Source organism: Hyla sarda, chromosome 6, assembly GCF_029499605.1.
Source record: "Hyla sarda isolate aHylSar1 chromosome 6, aHylSar1.hap1, whole genome shotgun sequence".
NCBI lineage: Eukaryota > Metazoa > Chordata > Amphibia > Anura > Hylidae > Hyla > Hyla sarda.
Window position 1 is genome coordinate 262004775 of NC_079194.1, and position 22806 is coordinate 262027580.

The 22806-nt window shown below is 43.3% G+C and overlaps 1 protein-coding gene across 3 annotated transcripts in view; it reads right to left on the minus strand.

The window, feature by feature from the left end:
- Window positions 1–21496, minus strand: part of CCDC88B (coiled-coil domain containing 88B) — a 95961-nt gene extending 74465 nt beyond the window's left edge. The window contains exon 1 of one of the 3 annotated variants that reach the window (XM_056527150.1): window positions 21322–21496. In XM_056527150.1, coding sequence (XP_056383125.1) covers window positions 21322–21381 — 60 coding nt within the window. In that variant the 5' untranslated portion in view covers window positions 21382–21496. Of the gene's footprint in view, window positions 1–9850; window positions 9868–10926; window positions 10947–21321 lie in introns of those variants that run through there. The other 2 variants (XM_056527151.1, XM_056527152.1) reach the window with 2 other exon arrangements.
- Window positions 21497–22806: the final 1310 nt, after the last annotated feature.

Genomic DNA, 22806 nt, shown 5'->3' on the forward strand with positions numbered 1-22806 from the left:
CATAACAGTGTCCTCTACAGATCCCCCATAAGAGTATGTCCTCTACAGATCCCCCATAACAATGTCATCTACAGAACCCCATAACAGTGTCCAGAAATCCTCCATAACAGTGTCATCTACAGATCCTCATAACTGCATCATGTACAGATCCCCCAAAACAGTGTGTCATCTACAGATCCCCATAACAGTGTCATCTACAGATCCCCCATAACATTGAAATCTACAGATCCCCATAACTGCATCATGTACAGATCACCCATAAAATGGCATCATCTACAGATCCCACATAACAATGTCATCTACAGATCCTCCATAACAGTGTGTCAGCTTCAGATCTCCATAATTGCATCATGTACAGATCCCCCATAACATGGCGTCATCTACAGATCCCCATAACAATGTGTCACCTACAGATCCCCATAACAGTGTCATCTACAGATCCCCCATAACAGTGTCACCTACAGATCCCCATAAGAGTGTCATCTACAGATCCCCCATAACAGTGTCATCTACAGATCCCCGGCTCTGGCCCCTTTTCCAGTTGCTCTGCAGGGACACTGGCAGGCACAGTGGCTGCTTGGAGCAGACATGACCCGCGCAGGCACACATGTCTACTTCCAGCCACGGTTGTGTCCCTGCTTGCAAATGCCGGCACCGAATGGATGTTAAATGCCGTGTGTCCTTGTTGGTTAACTCTGCCTTCAACTGCCCAACCCTGCTTCATCGCTTGCACCGGGCTGCGGTGCTTTTCTCCAGGTGAAGAGTGTGAGTGGCGGCCCCAGGTCAGGAGTGTGAGTGGACTGGGGGGGGGGGGAGGGAAGGCCGAGGATGGATGGGGGGGTTTGATGTGTATATGATAGGTGTGTGTGTATATGTATAATAGATGTGTGTATGCATGACAAATGTGTGTGTATGATAGATGTGTATATGTATGATAGGTGTGTGTGTGTGTTAATCTATGATAGAGGCGTATATGTATGATAGTTGTGTGTATGTATGATAGAGTTGTGTATGTATGATAGATGTGTGTATGTATGTTAGATGTGTGTGTATCATAGATGTGCATATGATAGGTGTGTGTATGCATGACAGGTGTGTGTGATAGATGTGTATATGTATGATAGGTATGTGTACAAATTATAGATATTTGTATAATAGACGTGTGTATGTATGATAGAGGTTTAAAAAATAGATGTGTGTGATAGATGTGTATACGTATGATAGGTGTATTTGTATGTCGGATAGGTGTATGTATGTATGATAGATGTGTATATGTATAGGTGGGTATGTATATGTATGATAGACGCGCATGTGTGTATGATAGACGTGTGTATGCATGATAGAAGTGTAAATGATAGATTTGTGTTTACGTATGATAAGTGTGTGTATGTATAAGAGATGTGGATATGTATGAGAGGTGTCTGTATGTATGATGGATGTGTGTATGTATGACAGATATGTGTGTATGATGGATGTGTGATATGTATGACAATCCATCAAACACACCTGTCATACATGCACACATCCATCTATAATGAATACAAATATCTATCATACATACACACATACACATATCATACATACACCAATCATACACATCCATCATACATACTTATACTTTACATCAATGCGTGGGGTGGGGGGCCAGGGGGAAATTGGGTACGGGTCGGTCTAGGGAAGCCTAAAACAAAAATAAGATTAAGGGGTCTGAGGGAGGGGGGACAGAGGAGCCTGAAGAGGACTTAGGGGTTCTGGGGGAGGTGGGAAGAGGAGCCTGGAGAGGACTTAGGTGTCTGGGGGAGAAGGTAAGGGGAGCCTGGATGACATTCCGGTGGAACAGAGGGAGGAAGACTTAGGGGACGGGGAGGGCGGGAGAGGAGCTGGTAGGAAGACTTAGGGGTCTAGGGGGGGGGACAGAGGGGTCTGGGGGAGGAAAAGGATGAAGGAACTGGGAAAGGGCGGATGACCGAGGGATCTGGGAGGGATATAGGGGTCTTGAGGAGGAGGACAGAGGGGTCTGGAAGAGGACACGGCCAGGGTGGGAGTCAGGCAAACTGAGAAGAAACAGTGTGTGACAGTATTAGTATGATTAGATGATTAGTATGATAGTGTCTGGAAGTGTTATATTAATTATTTTCTTTATATAGAGGATGAGTATCTGCTGACAGAGTGAGGAGCCTGCAGACACTGCAGAGAAGATGTAGCTGGAAGAAGTCCTGGTGCCTGGACCAACAGAGAAGACATCACTCAGATCATTGATATTATTGTTTATTCTCCTGACTGTCCTATCAGAGCTGTAGTTACTGGTAAATTATGCGGTTATGATTAGTGAAACTGCACCCCTATTCGTGGCTCTACAGCTGTAGGAAAACTACAACTGTAATAATGCTTCAGGCTCTCCAGACATGATGGGAAATGTAACTTTACAACAGCTCAGGAGCAACTAGAAATGAGGTGATCGGTCAGGGTCCCAGCAGTTGGACCCCTACCAAAGAAATGTGCTGCTTATGCTAAAATATCCGGGCCAATTTTGGTCCCAGTCCGGCCCTAAGTATGGTCATTCCACCTCATGCCCACAGCCACTTTAACCCCTTAAGGACCGGAGGTTTTTCCGTTTTTGCATTTTCGTTTTTTGCTCCTTGCCTTTAAAAAATCATAACTCTTTCAAATTTACACTTAAAAATCCATATGATGGCTTATTTTTTGCACCACCAATTCTACTTTGTAATGACATCAGTCATTTTGCCCAAAAATCTATGGTGAAGCGGGAAAAAAAATCATTGTGCGACAAAATTGAAAAAAAACGCTGTTTTGTAACTTTTGGGGGCTTCCGTTTCTACGTAGTACATTTCTCTGTAAAAATGACACCTGATATGTATTCTGTAGGTCCATACGATTAAAATGATACCCTACTTATATAGGTTTGATTTTGTCGGACTTCTGGAAAAAATCATAACTACATGCAGGAAAATTTATCCGTTTAAAATTGTCATCTTCTGACCCCTATAACTTTTTTATTTTTCCGTGTATGGCGCGGTATGAGGGCTCATTTTTTGCGCCGTGATCTGAAGTTTTTAACGGTACCATTTTTGCATTGATAGGACTTATTGATCACTTTTTATTCATTTTTAAATGATATAAAAAGTGACCAAAAATGCACTATTTTGGACTTTGGAATTTTTTTGCGCGCACGCCATTGCCCGAGCGGTTTAATTAATGATATATTTTTATAATTCGGACATTTCCGCACGTGGTGATACCACATATGTTTATTTTTATTTTTATTTACACTGTGTTTTTTTTTTATTGGAAAAGGGGGGTGATTCAAACTTTTAATAGGGGAGGAGTTAAATGATCTTTATTCACTTTTTTTTTTCACATTTTTTTTGCAGTGTTATAGGTCCCATAGGGACCTATAACACTGCACACACTGATCTTCTATGCTGATCACTGGTTTCTCATAAGAAACCAGTGATCAACGATTCTGCCGCATGACTGCTCATGCCTGGATCTCAGGCACTGAGCAGTCATTCGGCGATCGGACAGCGAGGAGGCAGGAAGGGGCCCTCCCGCTGTCCTGTCAGCTGTTCGGGATGCCGCGATTAGCCGCGGCTATCCCGAACAGCCCGACTGAGCTAGCCGGGAACTTTCACTTTCACTTTTAGCCGCGCGGCTCAGCTCTGAGCGCGCGGCTAAAGGGTTAATAGCGCGCGGCGCCGCGATCGGCGCTGCGCGCTATTAGAGGCGGGTCTAGGCTTCACTATGACGCCGGGCCCGCCATGATATGACGCGGGGTTACTGTGTAACCCCGCGTTATATCAGAAGAGCAGGACCAAGGACGTACCAGAGGCAGCGCACATAGGCACGTTATGTCACTGACATGTCTGTGTGCGCCAAGACTAGAGGAGTGTGTAAAGGAACTAGGAGGACTAGTGAGTAATCGTCTGCAAACTACAAGTTGGGCCCAGGCCTTGAACTGTGTAAGGAATCCCAAAATTTGGTTTTACTAAGGATACAAGTTATCAAACCAACCTAATTATCTTTTATGAAGATGTGAGCAGAAGCCTTGACATAGGGTTGGTTGTGAATATAGGGAGAGATTTATCAAAACCTGTGTAGTGGAATAGTGGTGCAGTTGCCCATAGCAACCAATCAGATCACTTCTTTTATTTTTTAGAGGCCTTTTAATAAAATTAAATAAGCAATCTGGTTGGTTGCGATGGCAACCTGCACCACTTTTCCTCTGCACAGGTTTTGATAAATCTCCCCCATAGTGTTTTTGGATTGGCAAGGAGCCAAACCATCTGGCTATTGTTTTTATTCAACCAAACTAACTAGTTATGTAACAATCCTGTGATGGCTGTGGGTAGATAGCTATTAGATTTCATACATGGAAACCACCCAGTGATATCTAAAATGAGGAAATTAGAGATCCTAAAATTCAAGCTTGCATGGTAAATAGACGATGAATGCACAGAAAAAATTGTTCATAATAAGCAAAGACATTCATTTTTACCAACACCTTGTATCAGGGTACACAACCTTTTCAGGGTCCAAGGCCCACATAGTCAGACTGCAGAAGGCCTGCAATAAAACCCAAGGCAATCTCCGCTTCATCTCTGTCTCTTACATAGTATCTCTGTAATTCAGCAGTGCAAATAGCTCATTTTCATAAAATTAAGATACATATGAACAGACATCATATGGTGCTCACTTTATTTTTTAGGATCTGCACTCAGATCAGTAAAGTTATAAGAGAATGGAGCTGTTTTCCTATGACCAGAAGGGTGAATTGTATTTCTGAACTATCAGGACACTGACATGCTCTTCGAGTGACACAGAAAAGCACAGCAGGCCATACGGACAGCCATTTTGGCCAACCCATGCATTCATGTTTATTTAATTGTAAAGAAGGGAATACATCTCATCTCCTGCAAAAAGGCAGTGGGGGACAGTCAGCAGTCCCCCATACACATTATATTGATGGTCAATATTGACAGCTTTTCTTATGTGTATGACCAGCTCAACTGCTCGCACACCACTCCCTAAATGTATGACATCATCTATTGCTTTATCTATTGTTCTCATTGGATGATCTTAATACTGAATCCGTTTAAAAATAAGTTAAAAATTATACATAAAAAAAAGAGCTACAAGGACAATAACCTTTTGTGGTATTTTCATGTCTATATACTTGTTTGTATGAGTCATTGGAAGTCACAGAGGTTTACAGTAAAAAGGAACAGGATACACCGAACTAATACACACTAGATGCATAACAAACTGACTCCTATGTTAAGGACAAGGCAAAGCTCAGAAAACTGAACTAACACTAGGAGGAACTAGATAAAACTACAAACCCCAATAATGGAGGGACACAAAAACGCACTAAGCACAAACATGTCTGAACAAGGGTCATGATAAAAGGGTCATGATACAAGACGCACACCAACAGAGAACAAATAACAAGATACCAGAGGGACAGGCTAAACCCGAATATCAGAATATAACAGGACAAAAAGCCATGGCAATACAAAGTGCATGTGCAAACACAGATACAAAGTGAATTCAAATCAACAGCAGGGCTAGGGACATAAGAGATAATAAGCACTTTATATCTCGGATTGACAGGGGTGGAAATGTAATGGATAAGCTCTTATAAGTAAACATAACAACACCCCAAATTCATTATGCTCTATGATCTCCTCATGATAATATGTACACAGAAAAAAAACTGTAGTCATTCAAAAGAATATTTGCAAAAATACACGTACTTTATTGATATATAATATATATTAAAATAGGAGGATATCCACACAGGGAGGGGGGGAGAGAAAAACCACAGGTATCCCGTGAGACAAGGGTTCTGCGTTGGCTCTACTGTAGCGGAGTGGCAGCTGCGGCTTATTCACTGGTGGGGGTAAGCAAGGCAGCGCTGCACTGACATATGGCCATGTCAGGAGCGCGTCCTGCTGGGAAACAAGCATAGTGCTCGCTCCCGCCTGTCTGATTGACAGGCGGGGAGCTGCGCTGAGCTAGTCACGTGGACTGGGATTTTGGACTCATGCCAGACCAGCATGAGTCAGAAATCAATAAAGAAGGCTTGCAGCAGGACTGCTAGGGAGACCCTAGTGGTTGATGTTTTACAGTTAAAATACACCATAAAGGAGGCAACATTTTATTGAAACCAATTAGAAAATGATTCAATAGGGAATGAACTTTAATATATCAAAAGTTTGTTTGATGAGAGGTACGCTTTCAGTGACCAGTGCTGGGCAACTGCTGCCAAGGCCAACAAAGTCATGGGATGTATCAGGAGAGTCATATAGGCCTGTGACAAGAACATAGTTTTGCCTCTGTATTAATAATTTTGTTTGGAGAAAATATGTCTTAGGCTGGGTCCACACTACGTTTTGTCCCATACGGGAGCGCATACGGCAGGAGGGAGCTAAAAGCTCGCGCTCCCGTATGTAACCGTATGCGCTCCCGTATGTCATTCATTTCAATGAGCCGACCGGAGTGAAACGTTCGGTCCGGTCGGCTCATTTTTGCGCCGTATGCGCTTTTACAACCGGACCTAAAACCGTGGTTGACCACGGTTTTAGGTCCGGTTGTAAAAGCGCATACGGCGCAAAAATGAGCCGACCGGACCGAACGTTTCACTCCGGTCGGCTCATTGAAATGAATGACATACGGGAGCGCATACGGTAACATACGGGAGCGCGAGCTTTTAGCTCCCCCCTGCCGTATGCGCTCCCGTATGGGACAAAACGTAGTGTGGACCCAGCCTTATACAAATAAATGTTCAAATATATTAATGGACAGTACAGAGAACTTTCTAGGGATCTTTTACACCTAGGTCGGTAACCATGACAAGGGGGTAATCTCTAAGGGGGAGATTTATCAAAACCTGTGTAGAGGAAGAGAGGTGTAGTTGCCCATGGCAACCAATCAGATTGCTTCTTACATTTTTCACAGGTCTCTTTAAAAATGAAAGAAGTGATCTGATTTGTTACTATGGGCAACTGCACCACTCTTCCTCTGCACAGGTTTTGATAAATCTCCCCCTAAGTCTTTGGAGATTCTTTACTGTAAGGGCAGTGAGACTATGGAACTCTGTCACATGATGTTGTGATGTCTGAATCAATAAACAAGTTCAAGGGGGGCCTGGATGTTTTTCTTAAAAAATACTATTATAAGTTATTGATACTAGATTTATGTGGATAGAACATTGATCCAGGGATTTATGCTAATTGCCGTATTGGAGTCTGGAAGGAATTTTTCCTCTGTTATGGGGCAATTGACATCAGACTCATGGGGGGTTTTATGTTCATGTTTTTGGATCAACACAGTAGGGTTTTAGGTATAGCTTGGTAAACTCTGTCTTTTTTAACTTTACAAACTATGTATATATCAAGGGGAATATGTCACTGGTTTATGCTATCCTATTCGATGTATGAGCCAATACACCACTAGCTTCAGTTTCTTAGGAAATCCAATCAGAAACAAAGGAGAACAGCAGTGAAGACACATATACACTGAGGAAATGCTGCTTGGAATTTCCCTGCTGCATTTCCTCAGCGGATTTGCGCCACCAGGAATCTGCTCTTTATGCAGAATTTTACCACAGAAATAAGCTTTGGAAATTAAAGTCCCATTGACTAATGCTTTATCGAATAAGTTGCATCAATAGAATGAACGTGTGTAGGATGTGTGAACAGAGGAGCAGAATCTCATTGAAAACAATGGCAGTATGCTCCAAGTGTATTACATTCAATGGAAGTTTGATAGAAGTTCTCTAAAAGCCAGTTGGATAAAAAAAAAAAAAAAACACATCAAAACTGCACATAATGTGAACTGACCTCAACCCACTTATGAGTCTAATTAGATCACCTGGCAGCCTAATTAGATAACCAGGTTCATATGCCCCCTCTCTCCAAAGCCAGAGGATTCATGGGAAATTAAAGCAACATTAGGAAATCGTTTCAGTGGTGGAATTGCAATCACACAAGGTATATATATATATATATATATATATATATATATATATATATATACACAATGGCCCTCATTTACTATTGCAAACCCGAAATGTTTTGTCTGGTTGTGCGCCAGATTCTGTCGAATTTGCGCCAGAATTGAAAAAACCCTGACTAACTCTCCATTTTGCTAAGAAAACCCGAAAAAGGGGCGTGGTCGATGGGAAAGGGGCATGGTCTCCGAAAAGGGGTGTGTTCCCGACATTTTCACAAAAACCCAACATATTTACTAGGTTTCCACATAAAATGTGGTGGATTTGAGCTGAGGAAAACCCTACAGATCAGAGCATGTGTAAAAAAAGCAAAGTGTAGGGAAAGTGGAAAATGTAGGGAAACCTTAGTAAATGACGCAGAAAATAAATTGTAGGGAATTAAAACCCACAAAGAAACCTACACAACACTCTTAGTAAATGAGGGCCAATATATACACTGGGCATATAAAACAACCTCTACATTGTTTTCCAATAATAGCATATGTTGCACTATGGAAGCAATAAATACAATTCCAATTTCTTCAGTAGATCTTATTGCTGATAACAATGAATGAAAATGGCGCTATTTCAATAGGGCAATTAAAATAACTATTCCTCAACCCATAACAACAACAAGTGTTTCTGTCTGTCTATAGACTACTCTGTACAGAGATATGGAACAGTTTTGGTTTTTTGTCAGACGCCACAACTTGTGTAAATAAATTGTTTTATTAGGAGGACATTTACAGAACAAATACTGAGCTAGAGAAATGAGGAAAATGGCCTACTTCTGCCAGTCTGTTCTATTAATGCACCTTATGAGGAACTGTTACTCCAGATTTTATGGGTTTTTTATGCAATTAATAAGGAGACAAAACTGTACTCAATGTACCCAAGTGTAGCATCTTGCTCTAGAGTTCCATGTCTCAGACAAGGTTTATGGAAGTATAAAAGAGCAAAAGGTGAGAGACTATCCGATGGCGCCTTCCTGAATGATTCCAAATTGCCGTGAGTTTAAACAAGGCAATTTTATTAGAAATAGTGCAACATAAAAGTTTCGAATCCGGACCGGATTCTTCGTCAGGCAGAATGATTCACAGAGAAAATGCGCCAAGATTTAAATGTCCAAGTCCCACAATTGCAGGGGACGGGCATCACAATCAAAGGTTTATGGAAGGGGGCTCCCTTGTCCCCCATTAGCAACCCCACAATCTCATCCCTGCCAATCGCACCAATAGTTGCCATGGCAGCAGGAGGTCAGATGATAGCCACCTGTCTGCCAAGTAAGGGTGGGTTCACACTACGTTTTGAAGATACGGTCCCGGATCCCGAAGGGGGGGGGGAGTGAAAACTGGGCGCTCCCGTATCCCAGCCGGACCCGGCCTGTATCTCATTCATTTGAATGAGCCGACTGGAGTCAGATAGTGACTCTGATTGGTCCCTTTTTGCCCCGTATCTGGTTTCGTGACCAGACCTAAAACCATTGTATGTCCAGCAGGGATATGAGAGCATCCGGTTTTCACTCCCCCCAGCCGGATCCAGTGTTTGTATCTTTAAAACGTAAGGCAGCCTGTGAGATACAGTGTATACTGACAGGAAAATATTTTTTAATATAAAGTGTGAAAAAAAAATATATATGCTACATTCCCAACAAAGCCCTTTATTATTATGAAAACAAACCTATACATCATAGGTATCACCACATTCGTAACTACTAATACTATATCTGTATATACTGTGTGGAAAAAAGCTACTCATCTTATCTCACAATAAGTGATTCTTCCATGTCTACTGTTAGATAGATAAGAGAGATAGGGCAGATAGAAGACATTCTCCTACCTATCAAAGATGAATGGAAGCAAACATCTTATTTTCCCAGTACTAAGCACAGGAGAGGAAATGCAGCATATTAGGACGGTGGGCAGCAACTTAAACATTCCCCAAGGGAACTGATAGCAGTCATCTCTTCCCCCAGTAGGACAAGGAAGCAATTACACAGGGTAAAAGCTCCTAACAGCATGTTGCTCCCGGTCACTGCCATCAACAAGTTAACCTCCCTGGCGGTATGATTCTGTCTGGAAATGTGTACCAAAAGCGGTACAATTTTTTTTAACTGAATTTCACATCTCCCCCGTCACATTCCCCTCTCCCTTGTCACATCCCCCGTCACATTCTCCCCCCTCCTTGTCACATTCTCCCCCCTCCTTGTCACATTCTTCCCCCCTTGTAACATTCCCCCCCTTGTCACATTCTCCCCCTTCATGTTACATTCCCCTCCCCCTGTCACATCCCCCCCCCTTGTCACATCCCCCCTTCATGTCACATTCCCCTCCCCCCTGTCACATCCCCCCTTCATGTCACATTCCCCTCCCCCCTGTCACATCCCCCCCTGTCACATTCCCCCCCTTGTCACATTCCCCCCTTGTCACATTCCCCCCTTGTCACATCCCCCCCTGTCACATTCCCCCCCTTGTCACATTCCCCCCCTGTCACATTCCCCCCCCTGTCACATTCCCCCCCTTGTCACATTCCCCCCTTGTCACATTCCCCCCTTGTCACATTCCCCCCCAGTCACATTCCCCCCAGTCACATTCCCCCCTGTCACATTCCCCCCCTTGTCACATTCCCCCCCCTGTCACATTCCCCCCCTGTCACATTCCCCCCCTTGTCACATTCCCCCCTTGTCACATTCCCCCCCAGTCACATTCCCCCCAGTCACATTCCCCCCCTGTCACATTCCCCCCTGTCACATTCCCCCCTTGTCACATTCCCCCCCTTGTCACATTCCCCCTTGTCACATTCCCCCCCCTGTCACATTCCCCCCCAGTCACATTCCCCCCCTGTCACATTCCCCCCTGTCACATTCCCCCCCTGTCACATTCCCCCCTTTGTCACATTCATCCCCCCCTTCTCACCTTGTCCTGCAGCAAATACACTAGGTTTGCCGGCAGATTTCAAACCTAGTTTATTTCCTGCAGAACAAGCCCTTTCCCCTTCAGCCAATCACTGGCTTTACACCACTGCGGCCTGTGATTGGCTGAAAAGTGAAAGGTCCTAGAAGATGAATAGTGAAGAGAGGACACCCCGGACCGCACGGAGGGGAACGGCATCTGCAGGGACCGGGACTAGGTGAGCAAAAGGTTTTTTTATTTTACTACTTCTTCCTTTTACACTTAGCTCAGTGTTTTTCTACCAGGGGGCCTCCAGCTGTTGTGAAACTACTACTCCCAGCATGCCCGGACAGCCTTTGGCTGTTCGGGCATGCTGAGAGTTGTAGTTTTGCAACAGCTGGAGGCCCCCTGGTAGGGAAACACTGACTTTTAGTATTTTTCTTTACCTGCTCTGGCCGGCCCCCGCAACGGGAGCCGACCAGAGCAGATAATCGCATGTTTTCCCGGGGGGCCGCATCGCTATATCGCATTGCTTTTGCGATATATCGTGCAGCCCGGCCGGGAACTCTGCAATTCTACCCCGAGCGTGACTCGGGGTTACCGATCCTGGCAGGGAAAATTAACCCTGAGTCACGCTCGGGATTACCGCTCAGGAGGTTAAGGAACATTTTTCTGGAAGGCTATTTTCCTTTCCCAGTGTCATGTGACTTATTAGTGTTACAAGGTCTCAGGTGTGAATAGGGAGCCTGTGTCTTAAAGATGTGTTAAGGTATTAAACTAGTATCACTAGAAGTTCAACATGACAAATCATAGCAACGAACTCTCTGTGGATCGGAAAAAAAGAATTGTTGGTCAACATAAAGACGACATAAGGTATAAGTAGATTGCCAAGATCCTGGCACTGAGCTGCAGCACAGTGGGCAAGACCATACAGCGATTACAGGATAGGTTCATTCAGAACAGGCCTCGCCATGGTCAACCAGTTGAGTGCACATGCTCAGCATCACATTCACAGGTTGTCTTTGGGAAATAGACGAATGAGTATGTGCAGCATTGCAGCAGAGGATGAAGGATGGTGGTGATGGTGGTGGGGTCAGCCTGTCAGTGCTCATCCCACACACCGCACAATGCATCAAATTGGTCTGCATGGCTGTTGTCTAAGAAGGAAGCCTCTACTAAAGATGAAGCACAAGAAAGCCTGAAAACACTTTGCTGAAGACAAGCAGACAAATGACAAGGATAACTGGAACCATGTCTGATGTGGTCTGATGAGACCAACATAAACTTATTTGGTTCAGATGGAGTCAAGTGTGTGTGGCGGCAACCATAAAGACAAGTGTGTTTTGCCTACAGTCCAGCTTGGTGGTGGGAGTGTTGTGGTCTGTGCCTGCATGAGTGCTGCTTGCACTGGGGAGCTACAGTTTATTGAGGGAATCATGAATTTCAACATGTACATACTTAAGCAGAGGATCCCCTTCCTTTGGAGACTGGGCCAAAGGGCAGAATTCCACCATGATGACCTCAAACACACCTCCTGACAACCACAGCCTTGCTAAAGAAGCCGAGTGTAAAGGTGATGGACTGGCCAAGAATGTCTTCAGATCTAAATTCGATTGAGCATCTATGGGGTATTCTCAAACAGCAGGTGGTCTCTTACATGCACCAGCTCCGTGATCTCATCCTTAAGGAGTGGAAGAAGCTTCGGGTTAAGATAGTCCTGGAAAATAACGATGGCCACACAAAATATTGACACTTTAGGCCTAATTTGGACATTTCCAGTTAGTGGTGTACTCACATTTGTTGCAAAGATTTAGACATTAATGGTAATGGGCATTATCCCCTTCCCACCACAAGACGTATGCATACGTCCCAGTTGCCTACATGTTTATGTTACTGAACGAAATGCATACATCCTAGCGATCTTCTGCTCATCGCGATGTCCGTCACAGCCGGGGCCCCAGCTGCCATCACCAGGTTCACAGCATCTATGGGATTGAGAGGGGGCTCCCCCTGCTCACCAATGTCGGTCCCGCCATGCGGTTGCGGGGTCCCATTGGTTGCCATGGCAGCTGAAACGGCAACCTGGTCGCTAATTTTGGTTAAAAAAAATTGGAATAAAAGAAAAAAAAGAGCATGTATCACAAAAAAATGTACAGCTAGTCCTGTGTTTGATAAAAAATAATAAAGTTATGTCTGTCAGAACATGGAAACACAAAAAAGGGGGAAAAGGGACTTTGTCAAGAAAAGGAAAAAGAACAAAAAAAAAGCTATATAAATTGGGTATCGCCATGATTGTACCGACCCACAGAATAAAAATTATATAATTTTTATCATACAGTGAATGCCATAAAAATAATTTAAAAAAAGCCAGATATTTTGTAGTTTTTTGCAAAAAATGCTGTATGAATCAACAAAGATTTACCACTAATATTAAGTACAATATGTCACGAAAAATCTTTCTCAGAATCGTGTCGGTAAGTAAAAGCATGTCAGATGTAATACCATTTAAAGAGACACATGCCAAATTTGAAAAATTGGGCTTGGTCATTTAGGTAAAAACAAGAGGCGTCCTTAAGGGGTTAAAAGTGTGTTGGGATAAATAGTGCTAAGAGGGCTTCCCAAATGTGGAATTATGTATCAAACTGAGTATGATAATATTAAGTTTTTGCTTTTTATATCTTAAATAAAATGAAATGTTATATGTGTCTCTCGCATGCTTTACAACACTAATCTAACCCGAGGTTTTCCAGCTATTTTTCAGCTACAATTCCCAGCATGACTAAAAGGAACACGAGGATCACTGTATTTTTATTAACATATCATAGGAATTGACAGAATTGTATATTTTCATGTAATTTAAACAAATGGCACCAGTTATGTCAGCAGATGTGCCTGACCCTGATTCATAGTTTGTGTACCACAGGATACTGCATTATATTCTGACATTTGGCTTTTGGTGACACAATGAAGGAGAAAAATGAGGAAGAGACACAGATGGAGATAATCCGATGTTGCAACTGCAATCTGGTTGAGCACACTATGGTCACTTGTCCTGATGGCCATTGTTATCCTACAGTGTTTGTACAGTATAATGTGTAGGCAGAAGCTGGGCCCTAGGGGCAGGCCTGGACTGAAGGGAAGGCAGTGGGGGAGATAAGGGGACAGTAATGACAGTGACACATGGGGAGGTGAGGGGACAGTAATGACAGTGACACATGGGGAGATAAGGGGACAGTAATGACAGTGACACATGGGGAGTTAAGGGGACAGTAATGACAGTGACACATGGGGAGGTGAGGGGACAGTAATTACTTTGACACATGGGGAGATGAAGAGACATTATTGACATTGAGAAACAGGGGGAGGTGAGGGGACATAAATGATTGTGACACAAAAAGATGTTTGGACACAATGACTGATCATATAATCTAATTCAACAAAACATGAGCGTAACTGGATTTATCAGAAACAAAGTTTATTAAACGTTTATGCAACACACACATTTAAAAGACATGCTTAAAATCACAAAGAGAAAGGTATGAGCATCAAAGGTAATTGGCAGTATGAAGCATGAGAGGTCCTGAGGGACAAGAAAAAAGTTTACGCATAGTGAGTACAACCTAATAGCAAGTAATAGAGATCCAAGCCACTGCTAACAAGTATAGCAGGACTTGAACTGACAGTAAAGCACAAAGAAAAGCAATAGGCATTAAGGTATGCAAAAACAATATACATAGGTGAACGATTTTACCAAGTGGTGCATGTGGGACCTCCACCAACATACAATATATGTATAACAGGGGCAATAATAGTGTCAACTTAGTACTGGGATTGGTCCTCATCCCCCTGACTGTTGGATGAAGACAGGTCCAAACAGCCAAAATACAGATTGTAATAATAGAACAATTGATCATATCAGGAACCTAGTTGGTGAAGTAAATACCTAAATAAAAATATAAATGTAAGTGTATGTGATGGAATGAGGAGATCAATGTGTGAAAAAGGGGATGGGGGAAATAGATGAGTAATGTGGGCACAGTGATATAGTGGAGCAAAAAAGTATTTAGTCAGCCACCAATTGTGCAAGTTCTCCTACTTAAAAAGATGAGGCCTGTAATTTTCATCATAGGTATACCCCAACTATGAGAGACATAATGAGAAAAAAATCTATAAAAACACATTGTCTGATTTTTTAAGAATTTATTTGCAAATTATGGTGGAAAATAAGTATTTGGTCACCTACAAACAAGCAAGATTTCTGGCCCTCACAGAGTCTCCTCAGTCCTCCACTCGTTATCTGTATTAAAGGGGTATTCCAGGATTTTTTTATTTGACTATGCTACAGGGGCTGAAAAGTTAGTGTAGTTTATAATATAGTGTCTGTACCTGTGTGTGATGGATTCTCGCAATTCTTATGTGATTTTCACCCCAATATATCTTTACTAGCATACAAAATGACTGTTGTCTCAGATTTTTCTCAGGTTGCAATGTGGCTGAGACCTGACTCACTAGTCAGCTGATGACAGGGAGCCTGGCTGCTTCAATGGGTGGAGGGATCGCTTGGTGGGAGAGAGATCAATCTGCAACTAATGCAACAGCTGCAGGCACCCTGATTGAAAACCACAGGTCTTTTGAATGGATGCAGCTCATTTATGTTTCAATGGGTGTGGGAGGGAAGAAATGGAATTATGGGATTTGTAGTCAAAAAAGAAAAGCTCAAAAAGGAAATACCAGTTCACAAAAGCTAGCCACATTGTTATGGTAATCTCACAACATAGCCATTTAGCCCCAAGACAAGCCCAGATCCTTCCTAAGCATGTCCATTACTGTCTGGCAGGTACGTATTAAAATCACCTTATGGTGGATAACCCCTTTAACCCCCTAAGGACCCGGGGTTTTTCCCTTTTTGAACTTTCGTTTTTTCCTCCTTACCTTTTAAAAATCCAAATTTTTTCAATTTTGCCCCTAAAAATCCATATGATGGCTTATTTTTTTGCGCCACCAATTCTACTTTGTAATGACATTAGTCATTTTACCCAAAAATCTACGGCAAAACGGAAAAAAATCATTGTGCAAAAATATTTAAGAAAAAACGCCATTTAGTAAATTTTGGGGGCTTCCATTTCTATGCAGTACATTTTTCAGTAAAAATGACACTTTCTCTTTATTCTGTAGGTTCATATGATTAAAATGATACCCTACTTATATCGGTTAGATTTTGTCTTACTTCTGGAAAAAATCAGCGATGAGACACGCAGGAGGAAGGTAGGGACCCTCTTTGTGTCCTCCAGTTGTTTGGGACACCGCGATTCCCGAACAGCCCACTGAGCTAGCCGGGAGTAGTTTACTTTCACTTTAGAAGCGGCGATCAACTTTTCATGCGGCGTCTAAAGGGTTAATAGCGCGGCCCCGCGATCAGTGCAGCACACTATTAGCCACGGGTCCAGGCAGTTGATAGAGGCCAAGCCCGATCCACTACGCCGTGGCCCCGCCTTATAGAAAGGGAGCGGACTCAGGACGTACAGGTACTCCCTGTGTCCTTAAAAGGTTAATGGCACCTGTTTGAATTTGTTATCAGTATGAAAGACACCTGTCAACAACCTAAAACAGTCACACTCCAAACTCCACTATGGCCAAAACCAAAGGGCTGTCGAAGGACACCAGAAACAAAATTGTAGACCTGCACCAGGCTAAGAAGACTGAATCTGCAATAGGCAAGCAGCTTGGTGTGAAGAAATCAACAGTGGGAGCAATTATTAGAAAATGGAAGACATACAAGACCACTGATAATCTCCCTCGATCTGGGGCTCCACACAAGATCTCACCCCGTGGTCAAAATGATCACAAGAACGGGGAGCAAAAATCCAAGAACCACATGGGGGGACCTAGTGAATGACCTACAGAGAGCTGGGACCAAAGTAACAAAGGATACCATCAGTAACACACTACGCCACCAGGGACTCATGCAGTGCCAGATGTGTCCCCCTGCTTAAGCCAGTACTTGTCCCGGCCCGTCTGAAGTTTGCTAGAGAGCATTTGGATGATCCAGAAGAGGATTGGGAGAATGTCATTTGGTCAGATGAAACTTTTTGGTAAAAACTCAACTCGTCATGTTTGGAGGAGAAAGAATGCTGAGTTGCATCCAAAGACACCATATCTTCTGTGAAGCATGGGGGTGGAAACATCATGCTTTGGGGCTGTTTTTTTGCTAAGGGACCAGGACGACTGATCCATGTAAAGGAAGGAATGAATGGGGCCATGTATCGGGAGATTTTTAGTGAAAACCTCCTTCCATCAGCAATGTGATTTCATGGATTTTTTTTTTCCTCATTATGTCTCTCATAGTTGAGGTATACCTATGATGAAAATTACAGGCCTCTCATCTTTTTAGTAGGAGAGCTTGCACAATTGGTGGCTAACTAAATACTTTTTTCCCCCACTTTATATATTATGGGGACAAGAAAATGTGTGTATGATAAAAGTGTATGTAAATTGATGAACCAAGAGCGTATATGCATATAACCTCATCAATTTTGAAAAGGGTAAGGATTCTGATGGGGAAGGGGGGAAGGGGAGGGAAGAAAAAGGGAGGGGTACAACATAGTATCTGCATGTTTGTTTTTATCATGCAGGTACTATGTTGTACCCCTCCCTTTTTCTTCCCTTCCCTTTCCACCTCCCTCTCCTTTTAAAAACTATGATGTTATGTGCATATACGCTCTTGGTTCACCAATTTACATCCATACACATTTTCTTGTCCCCATCATATATATCACTGTGCCCACATTACTCATTTATTTCCCCCATCCCCTTTTTCACACATTGATCTCTTCATTCCATCACATACACTTACATTTATATTTTTATTTGGGTATTTACTTCACTAACTTAGGTTCCTGATAGGATCAATTGTTCTGTTATTACGATCTGTATTTTGGCTGTTTGGGCCTGTCTTCATCCAACAGTCAGTTGTTTTATTCACTCATTTCTGTCCTTCCCGGCTTTCCCAGTTCAAGCTACGATTTGGCCCTCCCATCGTTGATGCCTGATGACATCTACCGATGGGCGGAGCTGTACATGTCCATGACGCACTCGTCATGTGATGTGTTCTAGCGTCACTTGCGACAACAGACGCATGTACGGTGTCCATTTTAGGACACCGTCAGTCGTCAGACGTGACTCCGTCCTCTGTCAGGTGAAAAGACTACGCCCCGGAAGAAGTCATTCAGACGAAACGTTGTGTTGTTGAGGCCTATGTATTTTCTTTGGGCTTTACTGTGAGTTCAAGTCCTGCTATACTTGTTAGCAGTGGCTTGGATCTCTATTACTTGTTATTAGGCTGTACTCACTATGAGTAACACTTTGTAAACTTAGTGAACATTGCATTTTTGCCTGTTATCTAAATTTTTCTTGTCCCTCAGGACCTCTCAAGCTTCATACTGCCAATTACCTTTGATGGTCATACCTTTCTCTTTGGCCACACACAAGTAAAATAAGAAAATTGAACTTTTTCAACAGGATTGTAAACAGGATTAGTGAAATATAATTTATTGAAAGCACATATCAACATGTTTCTGGCCCGGAGTGGGCCCTTCGTTAGGACAAGGTGCTGATACAGACAATAAATACACACAGGGTTTCATTGCAAGCAGGAGTTACATCAATTAGGATTAGGTTATTCCCAAACAGCTGTTAGGTAAATGACATAACCACTCCAGGTTAAAAAACAAATGGTATAGATGGGCGCTATATAGTGGAAAGGTCATTCAAAGGGGGTGGAAAGAAGCAGTAGTCTTAGTGAGAAAGAAACAGTTTTATGCTTTATATAGTACACTATTATCATGCAGTGAACAATGACACCAGTAGCTGAAAGCGCGGCTGTCAGCGCTACTATGTGCACTCAGAATGGGAGCACTATGAGGCTGTAGAGGTGGGCAAAAGGGTAGGAGCTAGATTCCTGCTCCGAGCTGCTTATGTTACAATAGTGCACTGGTGGAGTCCTCAGGTAAGGAGCGCTAAAGAGCGGTAGCAGAGGACAAAAGGGGCAGAGCTGCATTCATGCTCCAAGTTGCCTGTCTGTTATGGTGCGCTGGTGATCTGCGCCAAAGTTTCTCTTTGTGATTTTAACCATGTCTTTTAAATGTGTGTGTGTTGCATAAATGTTTAATAAACTTTGTTTCTGATTAATCCAGTTACGCTTATGTTTTGTTGAATTAATTTATACTTGATTGCGTAGGATTTGTTATTGATGGCAAATTATATATAATTGATCATATAATCTGCCATAACGGCACGTTACATGAGGCATCCCCGCTCCTAAATTTTTTGCCGACTGCTAGATTCTTAACAAATTTGTCAAGACCTGCATTATGTATTTCCTAAGGTTCTAGTAAGGCTTGGTTCACATACACTATTTTTGGTCAATTGGTCAACTTTTAGACAGTTTTTAAATGTTCCAGATTTATCAGAGTGGCTGTAGCTGATTCATAAATCTGACATATCTGAACAATATACAGTACAACTGTAGAAAACAAAAGAATCCTGCACTCACTGCATCAGCAGAAGTCTCAAGGCTCTAACCCGGATCCCTCAGTTGAAGGGAAGGCAGGTCTGGTGTGGGTCAGCCTCTGAGCACCCCAAGCCAGACCTGCCTTCCCGTCCACTGAGGGATCCAAGTTGGAGTCGTGAGACTTTTACTGATGCGATGAGTGCAGGATTCTTTTGTTTTCTACAGTTGTATATTGCCTAAGTTGTGTCACTGGGATTTATCCAGGCGCCACCATGAGTCTCTTCATCCTGATAGTCCGCATTCTTGGCCTGAGTCTTACCTGCTGTGTTCCGCTGGAGTGATAGTTGCAGTGCTGCTTCGGATCTTTTATTAGTGTTGCATATCTGAATAATGTCTACTTTAATTTTAGACCAATCATAAATTGGTTTAAACTGCACCAGAATATTGCACTGGAATTCAGTGATCAGTGTTATATCTAGACTACACCCTGGTAGAAAAGTGTCTAATACTCTACTTTTCCCTAGATTTACGATGAGTTTTACACACTTTTTTGACACTTTTCTGCCAGGTGTGACAAAGGGGACAAAGGGGGGAAAAAAAGATATAGCTTAAATATGTCAAAATGTGCCATTATTCTGGTGTGAAAAATGCCAACGAAAAGTTGGTGTAAACTTAAACCAGACACTCTACAGATAAATCAATCAGCCTAAGACACTTTGATAAATCAGGCACATTTGAAAACTGTATGAGTTTGCAGTGTGAAAAGTATGGGACAGTGTTAGTAAATCAGGAAGGAGTCTATATTAGGTCAGAGAGAGCATGAGACCCCATTAGGTGCATTATGATTCTGTTGTTGGTCTGAGGATAAAGCATGTGTGTACACAGTATTTTGGGCCTCATTGTGGTATTTTTACCCAAACCAGAAGTGAGTTTCATAGACAGAAGAAGCTGCAAATTTTCCATTATAGTTTTTGTCTGTGTCTGTTCCACTACAAGTTTTGGTAAAAATACTGAACAAAATGAGGTGTGCACATAGCCTAAGTAGTAAGTAGGCCTGAGGTTGTGTATTGAACAGTGTGCCAATGGGTTCAAAGCAGCAGGAAAGCAGGAGCAAAATATTTGGAGCCTGAAAGGAACCCTGAGACCCAGCGGTCCAAAAGTGCCAGAATGTTGTCACATATACAGGGTTGGAGCTCTAATAGATAGTTCTGCAAGTGTCAAGCATGTTGTACCACCCAGGGTAGTTTGAAATGACCAAGCATTTGGCGAGAGAAGTAAAGTCATCTGTTCAACCATTATGTTATGCAACCATTGATAAGGGATGCTGCATAGTGCTTTTCTGTCTATTCAGAAAAACACAACGTGATAAAGGATATACATATGGACAAGTACTGTCAGTAATGGTTAATTCTGTGTACTGTCATAACTGTTCACTTTTAGATAATACAGTAGGTTTACCTAGGGTCCTATGAAAATCCACAAATACTTTATTGTGATTACACGGCACATACCAAGTTCAGCTACATCTGAAAACTGCATTACAAAGTTTGGCCTGTTACACAGTCACAATCCATTTTTAGCTCAGTGACGGTATACAGTATTTCCAGATAACTGAGAGATTAACATCTGGATGCATAGATGGCTGATAAACTACATGGCTGTATAATGTACTGAAGGAGGGGCTGATGTGTAAAAACGGCTGAAGTCTGAGAATTACAACATGGATTTTCTCAATAATTTACTCAACACTTGTTGCGCTGTGCACTGGTGATTCTAGAGACATACGGCTAGACATCTAGGAGTAACATATGGATATTGCAGTGCTTACATCTAGAACATGTATGATTCTTTACAACAATCCATGCTCATAATTCACATGCACACAGTAATAGACGTAGAGTCTTTCTTACCCATGTGACCAATGCTCCATCCATTAAATGGTCAATGGTTGGCCTCTTCTGGCCATCCATGTCTTCCAGGTTTTAGGCCTTGCAATAGAACTTATCAGATCTCCTTGCTATCTCTTCTGTAGTTTGTTAGACTCCTCATGCATGCACATTTCCCTCTGCTCAGTCGTCAATCTCTCTCCTATGTTCTCTGTTCATGATACTTCTTCACAGTGTCACTGTGGTTTTTTCAGATATACCAGTTCCTCTCTCTAAATCCTGTATCCTCCTTCTTCTTACCACATAGTAACTAAGATGCCGGAAACCTCTCAATGCGCAGTCGCTGAGTTCGCCCCAAGCTAGGATGTCTTTATATTGCATTGACTTTTACCACTTTCATCTGCCGAAGGAGTATTACTTTTTATATAGTTTTATGTACATTGAATATTCCAGTCATAGGCAAAGTAAGGACACACCATGTAAATGTATTTTCTTTTTTCAAGTGTACTTGTCATCAACACAACCTTTTTATATAATGTAGATAATACCATTATATGTATATTTGTAATATACATTGGTTAAAAAATGTGTATATTTTTGTCCTTGCAGCTATTGCATGTGTGTCTCTGTGACGAGTCAAAACACAGGAAGTGAGGGTGGACATGCAGGGCTCCGTGCACTGAGGACAAGCGGGGCTCCGTGCACTGAGGACAAGCGGGGCTCCTTGCACTGAGGACAGGCGGGGCTCCGTGCACTGAGGACAAGCGGGGCTCCGTGCACTGAGGACAAGCGGGGCTCCGTGCACTGAGGACAAGCGGGGCTCCGTGCACTGAGGACAAGCGGGGCTCCGTGCACGGAGGACAAGCGGGGCTCCGTGCACGGAGGACAAGCGGGGCTCCGTGCACGGAGGACAAGCGGGGCTCCGTGCCCGGAGGACAAGCGGGGCTCGGTGAACTGAGGACAAGCGGGGCTTGATGCACTGAGGACAAGCGGGGCTCGGTGCACTGAGGACAAGCGGGGCTCTGTACAATGAGGACAAGCGGGGCTCTGTACACTGAGGACAAGCGGGGCTCTGTACACTGAGGACAAGCAGGGCTCTGTGCAGTGGTGAGGACAAGCAGGGCTCTGTGCAGTGGTGAGGACAAGCAGGGCTCTGAACACTGAGGACAAGCGGGGCTCTGAACACTGAGGACAAGCGGGGCTCTGTACACTGAGGACAAGCGGGGCTCTGTACACTGAGGACAAGCGGGACTCTGTACACTGAGGACAAGAGGGGCTCTGTACACTGAGGACAAGAGGGGCTCTGTACACTGAGGACAAGAGGGGCTCTGTACACTGAGGACAAGCGGGGCTCTGTACACTGAGGACAAGCGGGGCTCTGTACACTGAGGACAAGCGGGGCTCTGTACACTGAGGACAAGCGGGGCCCTGTACACTGAGGACAAGCGGGGCCCTGTACACTGAGGACAAGCGGGGCCCTGTACACTGAGGACAAGCAGGGCTCTGTAC